Below are 12,410 nucleotides of genomic sequence, written 5' to 3'. Positions count from 1 at the left end.
ATAAATCTATCAGTGTTAATCGAAGTTTCCAGAACGGAAGCGAGCGAACCATTTTTATGCTACACGAACTGATTCAGCATCGTCTCGATAAACTTCATAAATTTCATTGGTGGCTTGCATTGGTTTCTTCCCTTTTTTATAATTTACATTTTTTTCGTTTAATGAGACCTAAAATATCACCTTTCCAAAAATATATGGTGAGACACAATGTGATTGGCAGCACTGGAGATATACGACTGCAACGACATCTATTGACAAAATAAGAAAATACTTTTTCAACAACCTAATATTAACAATAAAAATGTTTGTATGGAACAAATTTTATAAAAATGCAATATAAACTAAATTGTCCATTTATGTGTCGAGTTCATGATAACAAAATTTGCTAATTTTTATCATTATTTTTTTTGAGCAATGTATTGTAACTTCAGATTGTAGTGTAATACAAAGAATGAAACTTTAAAAACCCCAAATACTTGTTATTTATCAAAAACATTTATTATACTCTAACACAGGTAAAAAATGTGCATTTATATCTCCATTGCTGTATTTATTACCTTTAGATTTTAGAAGAGTGCAAAGCAATACAGCTGCTTCGTTAGAAATTCTTATAATGTCTGTAATACCCTCAATGATTATTATCTCCTGAGATAATCACTTATATCTCCAAAGGATTATATATATTTCTTATTTGGATTATTTAGTTATTTTTGCTTGCCTTTCGCAACTCTGAGAAAAGAGCAAAACAATATTGACGCGGGAGTAAAGTTAAATCAGAGGCCACCATGGCGTATACGCAACAACTTGAACAGAGTATATGTATATTTTAGAGTAGAACCGTGTCACTATACAAATGAATATGTAACATACACTTATGTAGATATACACGCCATTTTAAAGCATTGTTTACCATAAACTCAGGCATTAGTAAAAAGTTGAATTCTGCTGAAAAAATAACTTTAAATGAGTTCAATGACTGCATCACATCATGAATTAGGCCATCTTGCCTTTCAACAACAATTGTAAACAAAAATCGATAAATAATCTCTGCCCATAACAATACTAGAAAAATTATGTAATAAATTTAAATGTTTCGCACATATTTTATATATAAGTTTAAAACGTTCGTGGAAATATTTGAAAAATGAATGAAATGCCCTTCGGGTCTTCCTCGCTGTCCTTTCGCCAAACAAACCAGAAACCACTGACAGCATGCTTTTCGTGGTTCAGTAAACATCAACGATGCAAGAATGTGTTAAATAAAAACTAAAAGAGTTTCTCACTTCTTTCGAAAAAAAATCAAACATATTTTTTCCTTTCCGTATAAAAAAATTTATTTAAAAAAATATATATAATAATAAGTAATATTTATTCATTTTGACGACAGTAGGCTACAGGCACAATACAACGGAAATATCCATTTACATTGGAAAATGAACACTTTTCTGCCCAACGGTCATTATCCTCGTCATAGATTGACACACTTGACCTGTCGTCAGATTTAGGGCGGCCAATAAACCATAGCTTATTGTCTAACGACATGCCTGCAATACGAGCCCATTCAGCATTCAAACAACAAATCTGCGCAAAATAATCAGTTTGAAACGAAACGATTGGCAAAAATCAACTTGATTTACCTTAGACCAGGTCTTTCGCTCAGGATCATAACGTTCAACACTTTGGCTACCGGAAGCAGAATACGTGTCTAAAACATATATGTGCCCATTATGTACTTTTACCTGTAATGTAAAATCTAGCAATATATCAATCAATATATTTTAATCTAACTTACAAAAGGAAAGTCACGACATTCTGTCATATCCGCGCAAGAAGTCCAAATATTCGAATCCGGGTTGTAGCATTTGACGAGTTTTAAATCTCCATTATTATTTTTACCGCCCAACACGTAAATTTTATTATTTAAAGTCACTGCTCCGGCTCTATATCTTCCAACAGTCAAACTGCTCATGGACTCCCAACCACCCGATGGCGTATATCTGGAAATCAACAAAAAACATGAGTTCTAAGTATGATATCTAAATTGAGATGAAAAGCATTGCGTTTGTTTGCTTAATGAGCGTTAACTACGAAATTGTCTGATTTAAAAACTTAGAGTATTCTAAAGAAGTCGCTGGCAATGTCAGATGGTGTGGGTGTACTTAAAGCCAGAGGCAATTATTTGACGAGGCAACGCTAAAACGTTTCTAGATTTTACTTAATACCCTCATTCCAAAATATATAAGCACTTTGTTTTGTACATCATCCACAATACTCTAAGGCAACTTATCTAAAATGCTTTCACTAATAAGCTTAAGGTTAACCTGAAATTGTTAAAACTCACAATCGCCATCGTTAAGTAATTCGTTAGAGATTTATACATATTTACCTTTCCACCGACGACAAAACCTCTTCACCTTCTAAACCACCAATCGCGTAGATTTTACCATCTAATTCGACAACACAATGTCCGCATCTTGCTTGGTTCATGGCGGGCAAATTTTGCCATGTCTTATTTCGTATATTCAAGCTGCGGACGATGTTGGATGTGGCACCACTTTTACGACCGCCAAAAAATATTAAATTATCATCCTCTAAAACCATACAATAATATGTATAATCGATTTCTAAACTCGCATATTCTTGCCACTTATCCTCAGCTTTGTCATATTGCAGCAGATTGTGATATGTCTATTCCAAAATATTAGGCATAGAAGAATTTAGGATTATAATTTCTGAATATAAGCCACAGTGTGTGCTTACCTCTGTTGAGCCAAGCGCCAGGAATGTTTTCTCACACGTGTCACGTGGTTCTGTAAATCGAATATTTATCTTTGTTCGTGCTGCAGGCTCTCTGATCCACGAAATCGCCTTGAAGGCCAGCAGTTCACAACCAGATAACGGCTGTATGTGTGTCAACAGAAAGTCCGCATCGAATTGGGTAAGCCGGAGACAAGCTATTAAATGTGGCAGTGACTCTTGACGTGCAGGTTCATCGTAATTGAACCACCGTTTTAACGCATCGTAGGCATCTTCTTCACGAGTTATATTCAAATTGTCAGATTCCAGAATACGTTGCAATTTTTCTACATCAAAACTCAGAAACTCAACGCCTCGACTGATCTAGAACAGAATGTCGATTACACAAGTACCGCTATTGCGAGAAAGTATACTCACCTCCATGAAGTTCTTTATTTCATATTCGATGAGTTTTTCTTTAAGCCGTTCACACTGCGTTTCTCGCTCGAGCGTGTAAGCAGCCTGCAATGTATAGTCATTGATATTTGTTATGAGGAAATCCACACAACTGCTTGTGACATCGTCTAATTGCAAAATGAGTGCCGCCTTCAGCATGGCATCGACATTGTTAACGGTAATGGGGGCCTCTCCGGTGTAGCAAAAGGTTATTAGACGCTCAAAAGTATCGCTATCGATATCATTTATCTCGATGACGGGATTATTGCCTTGCTCGCCTTTGAAAAGGTTCTCGAAATAGGAACTCGTTGCTGCGAGTATCAAACGATGTGCGGGTACACTGTCCACACATCCAAAAATTATAAATATGTAAGCTGAGGACAAAGTATCTAATACTTACACAGCCGTTGGGTTTAATACTTTAAATGTCACATCGATGAGAGACTGTTCGTCGTAGAAGCTAAGTATTTTTGCCATTAATTTCTCCATGAAACGGTTCTGTTCACGGGAATTGCTCTGAAGAGCAGGTCTTTGCGTAAAACTCGTGGCCATTGCTAGTCAGTGGGCTTTCCTTTTGTAATAAAAAGAAAAAAAACGATATGGAATAAAATGATTTAAATAATTAAATTACTCTCGACTTTTGCTTTCAAGTTATCGAGTAGCACAAGTAAACTTATAGACTATAGATTAAAACACCCCCTAAACTCAGAGAAAAATAAAGGGTGATTTTTTAAGAGCTTGATAACTTTTTTTTTAAAAAAAAACGCATAAAATTTGCAAAATCTCATCGGTTCTTTATTTGAAACGTTAGATTGGTTCATGACATTTACTTTTTGAAGATAATTTCATTTAAATGTTGACCGCGGCTGCGTCTTAGGTGGTCCATTCGGAAAGTCCAATTTTGGGCAACTTTTTCGAGCATTTCGGCCGGAATAGCCCGAATTTCTTCGGAAATGTTGTCTTCCAAAGCTGGAATAGTTGCTGGCTTATTTCTGTAGACTTTAGACTTGACGTAGCCCCACAAAAAATAGTCTAAAGGCGTTAAATCGCATGATCTTGGTGGCCAACTTACGGGTCCATTTCTTGAGATGAATTGTTGTCCGAAGTTTTCCCTCAAAATGGCCATAGAATCGCGAGCTGTGTGGCATGTAGCGCCATCTTGTTGAAACCACATGTCAACCAAGTTCAGTTCTTCCATTTTTGGCAACAAAAAGTTTGTTAGCATCGAACGATAGCGATCGCCATTCACCGTAACGTTGCGTCCAACAGCATCTTTGAAAAAATACGGTCCAATGATTCCACCAGCGTACAAACCACACCAAACAGTGCATTTTTCGGGATGCATGGGCAGTTCTTGAACGGCTTCTGGTTGCTCTTCACCCCAAATGCGGCAATTTTGCTTATTTACGTAGCCATTCAACCAGAAATGAGCCTCATCGCTGAACAAAATTTGTCGATAAAACACATTTCGAACCGAACACTGATTTTGGTAATAAAATTCAATGATTTGCAAGCGTTGCTCGTTAGTAAGTCTATTCATGATGAAATGTCAAAGCATACTGAGCATCTTTCTCTTTGACACCATGTCTGAAATCCCACGTGATCTGTCAAATACTAATGCATGAAAATCCTAACCTCAAAAAAATCACCCGTTATATGTTTGTTGATATGGGTTTGGAATGAGGTTACTGATCAAAAAAATCACATCAAATTATAAGCAATTATAATAAGTTACAAGATTTTTGTTGTTTATCATATAATTCGAAATTTCTCTACATTTGTACCAGCAGTATCGCTGAAGCTCAGTGATTAATTGAGGATTACACGGGATCTCACATTCCATGTTATATTTTCCTTGATTTTTGAAGGAATTCTTCTAATATTTCATCAACTGACAAATCAATATCCCTATGAATATACCTTGATGCTAGACCATTAAGCCTATTTTGACCTGTCGTATTTCGTAAATAGGTTTTAATTCTCTTTAAACTTGAAAAACATCTTTTCCGGTTTTCCTATATGCGTAAAATCTTGAAAACATTCCCAAAAGACGTTTTGTTCACTGCTTCTAAAGCTTCAAGAACATTCCGAAAATGCTTGCATGAAGTTCGCTGTTTCCATATTTTCACCTCCGCAAGAAAGTTTTGTTCTGAACAGTTGATCACCCTAGCCGAGCGGAAATTCGCGTGTTGCGTAAAAGGGAAAATGCGCTCGGCTCGGCTTTAAGCGTCCACTCTGCGGACACCCTAAGACCGACTCATCAGATGTTGTCATCGTCCATGCCTCTGCACCATATAGCAAGACGGGGATGATGAGTGACTTACAGAGTTTAGTCTTTGTTCGTCGAGAGAGAACTTTACTTATTAATTGCCTACTCAGTGCGAAGTAGCACCTGTTGGCAAGAGTTATTCTGCGTTGGATTTCGAAGCTGACATCGTTGTTGCTGTTCTTTGATGCTGGTTCCACGGTAGACGAAATTATCTACAATTTCGAAGTTATGACTGTCAACAGTGAGTGACTCTTATAAAATACTGTAACTTCTATATTTAGCTCTGCAGCTCGTATTATTTTCTCCAGCAATAGAGAGGTCCTTCGCTGGCGGAGCTTTTGGTGTTGCCAAACATGGTGTTTGGTTGGGAAGAAAACCAATAAGTGCCAGTGAAAGTGAAAAAGTTTCCGTAAAATCAGTATAAATCGAATAAATCCACTCCACAGAAGAGTATAAGTGGTTGCTAAATAGTTAAAGCAGCTATTAAGCCTTTATTGGGTAGTCGAAAAAGTATTTTCGTTTTTTGTCAATAGATGTCGTTGCAGTCGTATATCTCCATATCTCCAGTGCTACTAATCACATTGTGCCATACCATACAGTATTGGAATGGTGAGTTTTTAAGCTTCATTTACCCAAGCTAAAAAACAAAAATTCATTTCGGGGAAGTTGGAAAAAGTTAGAGCTGTTCAAAAATGAGTGAAAATAATAAAGAAATTCGCTATATTTTGAAATTTATGTAGAAGAAAGAGAAGAATGCCACGCAAGATGCCAATGAAATTTGTGAGGTTTACGGTGTCCTTGGTAAACAATGGTTCGCTCGCTTCCGTTCTAGAAAATTCGAATTACACTGATGCAAATTTTACACGGACAAAAAAAGAAAATAAGTTGAAGTTTGAATAGAAATACGAAAATAGTTTTTCGACTGACCAATATTATAATCACAAAGGATTTTCAAAATTAACTTTTAAAGCTAAATAATTACTTACATGTTCTAAATAATTCATATATGATTTAAGTTCTTTTCATGCGCTAGTTATATCTATATATGTACATATGTATATAAAAGAAAGTCGTGTTAGTTACATCATTTATAACTAAAGAAAGGCGGAACCGATTTCGCTGCAAATTGGTGGGCAGGTAGCTTAGAACAAAGATAATGACATAGGATACTTTTTATCTTAAAATTCAATACAATTCCTAAATACAAAATTAATACTTCAAATCATAAGCATTTACTCAAAATTCATGAAAGAACCATTTGAAAATACATATTACCTATTAATTCAAAAAACGAAAGAAATTCGTAAGTAAAAATAATAACAACGAAGAGCTAATACGTGAGAACGCTTAGTATCTGGGATATGTTGATTGTTCCTCCTGAACCAAGAGTTTTTTTTTAGAACGAACCCGTCAGATATATTTAATATCACAACAAAAAATTGCTTTGACATTTTCGTCGTCAAGGCATTGCGGCTACTTTGTTAGATTATGGGCGGAGGATGTAAATGCATTTATAACAAACCAAAGGAGTGTTGATAAATAGGTATATTATAATTTGAGATATGCATATGTACATAAATCTTTTCGATTCAGAACAGTTAAATATGTATTTAAACGGAAACGATGAAGTAAACGCGTACAATTTTAAATTGACTTTTCCTCAAAAATAATACGATTCCTAAGTATTGGGAAAAGTAGAATAGAACTGCTACCAAATACGCAGTGCAATGGATCATAACCAGGTGCATCCGAAAAGACTGATGTCATAATCTTGCCAGCCAACTTTGTTGTTTTTCCACGCTTGAAAACCGGTTCATAATATGCAGTTCACTAGGCTGACTATCGATTGGACTCGTTTGATTTTCCTGGTGCTCAGCCCAAAGTCAACAGTATTTTCCCCAAAAAAGCAATGCTTTATTAAGACGAAATGCTTTCTGATTCATTTTATTTTTTTTGTAAACCAACACAAGTTGCTTCAACTTATCATTAACTAATAGTTACAATCTAACTAATAGAAATCGTATAGATGGTATAAGTAGTACTATCTATGTATCAGCCACAGTAAAGCGTGGACGGGTCCTCTAGTATTTAATTAATAAAATTTTTTTGATAATTTATTCGGAAGTCAAAGCTTATTTAACATTTGCGAGAATTCGAACCAAAATATGCAAATACGTTGACGTATGATACGCTAAGCGAAACATACATACATATGTAGGTAAAATTCACTAAAAAATTTAACTTCACAGCACACATTCATTTGCGCAATTTACTATATTTCGTCGGGATTCCTAGCGGTAAGTTCGTTGTTTGTTCGTTTGATGTCATCTGTCCAGTAGCTCGTGAACATTCTGTGCTGCCAAATTAAACTAAATAAAAGCTCTCTCAACAATCAAAGAGAGTAATTTCGGTTCATTAACCATGCGCTTTACTGCAGCCAAAACTCTTTTCTAGAACTGAGGTACTAAGTACAGCTTAGAGAATATACAGTGGCACATATACGTATAAACGCACTCTTAGTTTTAATTTTGCTAACTTCTCTCTTTCTTTGCATTGCACTAATTACAAAAAATTCTCTCTCATATTATTTGTTAAACTAACGGAAATTCGTATTGAGTGCAAACCCCCACTTTTGTTGTTGTTGTTATATTTAAATCGTTGCATTTTAAATCAAATAGCAAAAACAGGCACATATTCGTTTAAACGCATCAACTTAATTTTTAATAAGGCTACATTTATTTAATTTTTAATAATTTATTGGTCCTCCATTTTTATTTATAACTTCAAAAAATACGGTTTGGCATCGAGTCCACTAAATTTTGCAGCAGCGTCCGGTCCAAATCTTCCCAAGCCTCCTTAATAGCCAATTTGAGCTCAAGTGTTGTTTTAAAGAGGTGTCCTTGAGCTTTTTGCGCGTAGATTCTTCGCGACATGTGCCCCCAAAGGTTCTCCACTGGATTCAAATCGGGACTGCATGCAGGCCATTTCATAAGAGAGATGTTGTGCTCTTCAAACCATTTCAGAGACTCCTTAGAGACGTGGATGGCAGCGTTATCTTGTTGAAAAATGCTATCTTCATCCATTTTATATTCCAAAAATGAAATGATAGCGTCGTCCAACAATTCTGTGTATATTTTTGAGTTCACTTTGGGCGGCACAAAGTAAATTTTTGCTTTTCCTCTCGATGAGAAAGCAGCCCACACCATAACGCTGTCACCACCAAAGTTTCTCTTTGACATACGGACGTCATTGTTACGCAAGTCATGCCAGTAACAACTGTACGAGTCTGGACCATCCAGGTTGAACTTTTTTTCATCGGAAAACACAACATTGGCCCACTCTATTGACCACAGCATGTGCTCTTTGGCGAAGTCTAACCGAGCTTGTTTGTGGTGCGGCTTCAATACAGGCTTGCACACCGGTTTTTTCTATTTTACGTTAGGTGACATGCGTAAAATGTGTGCAATGTGCCTTGTTGTCACCGGTAAATCCAACTTCTCCTTTATTTGAGCGGAGTTCAAAAAATGTTTTGTGGCTTCCATTCTAATTTGGTTTATTTGGTGTGAATTTAGTTTTTTATTGCCTTTCGTGGGCTTTTTTACGCCATAATTCTCACCTTTTTTTTTAAAAGGAGCGCACAACTGCCTCTGATCTTCCGATTCTTCACCCAATCTCTCGATTTGAGTAACCTTCTTTGTGGTACAGGTTGATTTGGACCTTTTCACTGTCGTTTAAGTAACTGCCTTTTGGCATTTTAATAAAACCTTAAAAAAAAAATATTTTAACAACTTTTTTGCACTTTAATAAACGAAAACTTACCAATCTTCAATTTAATTGAAAAAACTTTTTTTTATTTTTAATCACAAACACGTTGTCGGCTTCTCTAATCAGATGCGTTTAAACGAATATGTGCCTGTTTTTGCTATTTGATTTAAAATGCAACCATTTAAATATAACAACAACAACAAAAGTGAGGGTTTGCACTCAATACGAATTTCCGTTAGTTTAACAAATAATATGAGAGAGAATTTTTTGTAATTAGTGCAATGCAAAGAAAGAGAGAAGTTAGCAAAATTAATACTAAGAGTGCGTTTATACGTATATGTGCCACTGTATCTCCTTGTGCTCTCGTTAAAATACCATTTTTCGGTCTCTGAGAGATTTAGAGAGTATAGCATGGCTCAGCTTAAGTGCTTTGGAGATGATCAAGTCGTTTTTTACTTATTTCTGCTAAATAGCAGCGATTATGATGAATTCGCCGGTTGAAGTTTTTCACCTCTGTTAGCCGTCCAAATGAGCAACATTTAAAATTCGGTTTGCACATTCTCATCGTTTTATGTTGTCTGATAACACTTGAATGAGACATCCGCATACTCTCTTCCTTCAATTCTGCTCGATAAATTTTGTTGCTTTCACATGTAAATTTTTTGACAAGAGAACAAAGAAATGACCAATAAAGACAGTTTAAATGTACACAAAAATATAAAACGAAAAATCAGAACAAAACAAATCAGCAAAAATTGTCTTCAAATGAGTTTAGAATCGGGCGTCGTCGTTTTGACGAAGGATGACAAAGAATATATAAGATATATAAGATCCAATAAGAAGTCCCTTATATTTTCAAACAAGACTTTAGAAATCTGTATGTATGGTAATGTGCGACGTGTTGCCCTTTCGTAGTGGGACGATTGTCGCTTGTGCGTGTTAGGAATAATCCGCGTGCTTTGGATGTTTATACATATGTATGTATTTCCTGTGGATAATTTTCTTGTGCTGGTATGCAGCTCTAAAGAAATCAAGTACTAATTTTTAATAAATTTTTTCAATAAAATGCGAATATGGCAAAATAGGTTTTGCGAAGAATCATAAAATCAACAATTGTCAACAAGATTTGATGAAACTCACGATAAAATCGGTCAAAATTTGTTTTCAACCGAATTTAAAATCGCCGTCATCGTTTTGACGATGGACGACTTCTACAGGCAATTTAAGAGTTATATGCAACTAGATATATTTTTGTTTAATACATACGGTTCTATTGTATATCACAAACTTGCTATTAAATGCCGGTAGCTGGTATAATCACACTGTTCTCAACGCACAATTTAAAGAACGCTCAACTTAATCGATTTGCTGTTCACGCTTACTGCAGCTAAAACATTTTACAATAACTGAGTAACTAAGTACAGCGATAACATAGAGAAGTGATCTTTTTGCGCTCTCGTAAAAACAACATTTCTTAGTTACTGTGTTGAAAGGTTCAAAGAGTACAGCATGGCTTAGCTTAAATGGCCCATACACGACACACATGTGCGTTCGATCTGTGTGAATTCGTTTGCCCATACACGACACACAAATTCATTTTGCGTTCGTTCTTCACACAGTGATCATGTGCGACAGAATTTATTTCTAATGTAGCACTTTTATCTATTTCTTTGTATTTCGGAAATAAGTTATTTCAACTTTTATTTTTCTCAATTTTTTTTTATATTTATCACTTTTCGTTTGCCAAATTGCCAATTCATTTTTTATAAGATCAATAAATTCTGATACGAAATCTTTATTAAGGGGGGAACCTGCTTTAGAAGGTTGAAACAAGCGATTTTTTTGTTTAAATCTCTTTAAAAATTATCTAAAAATATGTCCCCAAAGTTATACATGGGAATTGTCGAAGTTAGAAGGGAAATAGTGACCGAGCGTCTAGCAGATATATGTATTTATGTACATATGAGTGATTGGGCGAAAAGCTAAAACTTTGAAGCGCGATTTCTCGGTTTTTCATTTTTACGATTATTTGTAATTGGGGGGCAAAGTTGGAATTAGGGCAAAGATTATTATCTTTGACATAAAATTATCTTCTATTTAAACTAAAAAAAAAACAAAGAAAAGTCAAGTTTGAACATATTTTTAAACAACATAAAGTAAATTTTTTCAAAAACCAATTTTTTTCAATTTTTAAATACCTTGTAAAATTTTACTATTTTTTTGGAACTTTCTTAGTTTAACTAGAAGATAAATTATTGAAAAATACGAATCTCTTTGAATTTTTTGTTTCCGATAAAAATTGCGACCTACATCCTGCCCGCCGTCCGAAAAATACACATGCGAGATGTATCGGGCAATTGCTGCCCAAAGGCAAAATTTCAAAGATTTCGTATCCGAAAAATTTATGAAAGATGTTCAAATATATAACTATAAAGCCTAGAAATTTCGCTTAAATCAATTATTTCTTTCCCTCCCAAAAAAATCCTAAAAAAATCGATTTTTTGAAGCCTCTAAAGTAGGCTCAGCCCTTAACACTTGCCATTGTTCGTCCGCGATCTTCACTGTTTGGCGGCACGAGAGAAATGAGATTTTGTGCGCACACAACGCCATACACGACACACATGTGCGCGCACCGATCTTAAAAAATCTAACATTTTCGACGAACATGGATCGGTACGCGCACAAGCCCATACACGAGTAAACCGCATGCGCACACATACCGATCGAACGCACTTGTGTGTCGTGTATGCCCTCTATAAGCTTAAGCAGAGAACACAAAGACAGATTGAATTCTATATGATATGATGCTCGATTGGCCAGCTAACAGAGCTGAAAAACTGAACTAAGGCATTCACCATTTTCGCTGCTATTTAACAGAAATGAGCACGTTCTCTAGCAAAGTTTAGCTGTCATATTGGCTTGTGATGCTTATGCTATTTGAGACGATTATTATACATCAGTGTTGTCCAATGCAATAGTTACTATTTTATAGTATAAAATGTTCGCCATCGAACCTGAACCTTCTCTATGTTTTCTGTTCTCTGGCTAAGCCATGCTATACTCTTTAAACCTCTCAACACAGAGATTGAGAAATGTTATTTTTACGAGAGCGCAAACAGATCACTTCTCCACGTTATGGCTCTACCTCAGTTATAGAAACATATTGTAGCTGCGGTATAGCGTG

At 35.5% G+C, this 12,410-nt stretch overlaps 1 protein-coding gene across 1 annotated transcript; it reads right to left on the bottom strand.

Annotated features, from left to right (window-relative positions):
- Nucleotides 1-1,314: 1,314 nt before the first annotated feature.
- Nucleotides 1,315-10,602, bottom strand: LOC125775835 (kelch-like protein 4). Its single transcript, XM_049446821.1, has 8 exons — nt 10,493-10,602; nt 3,593-3,763; nt 3,175-3,532; nt 2,761-3,120; nt 2,387-2,688; nt 1,793-1,997; nt 1,638-1,739; nt 1,315-1,581 (listed from the first exon to the last, which is right to left on the bottom strand). Exons 2-8 carry the CDS (start codon nt 3,742-3,744, stop codon nt 1,369-1,371), a joined length of 1,692 nt encoding a protein of 563 aa, XP_049302778.1. The 5' UTR covers nt 3,745-3,763; nt 10,493-10,602; the 3' UTR covers nt 1,315-1,368.
- Nucleotides 10,603-12,410: the final 1,808 nt, after the last annotated feature.

The sequence above is a fragment of the Bactrocera dorsalis genome, chromosome 1 (genome assembly GCF_023373825.1).
Source record: "Bactrocera dorsalis isolate Fly_Bdor chromosome 1, ASM2337382v1, whole genome shotgun sequence".
Classification (NCBI taxonomy): Eukaryota; Metazoa; Arthropoda; class Insecta; order Diptera; family Tephritidae; genus Bactrocera; species Bactrocera dorsalis.
The sequence above is the reverse complement of the archived record's forward strand: the minus strand, read 5'-3'. Positions and strand labels throughout refer to the sequence as shown.

Coding starts and splice junctions, on each gene's coding strand:
- LOC125775835 (XM_049446821.1), bottom strand. CDS start 3,744: ATGGCCACGAGTTTTACGCAAAGACCTGCTCTTCAGAGCAATTCCCGT. Junction 3,533..3,592: donor GTATTAAACCCAACGGCTGT/GTAAGTATTAGA, acceptor ATGTGTGGACAG/TGTACCCGCACATCGTTTGA. Junction 1,998..2,386: donor GTTTTGTCGTCGGTGGAAAG/GTAAATATGTAT, acceptor GTTGATTTCCAG/ATATACGCCATCGGGTGGTT.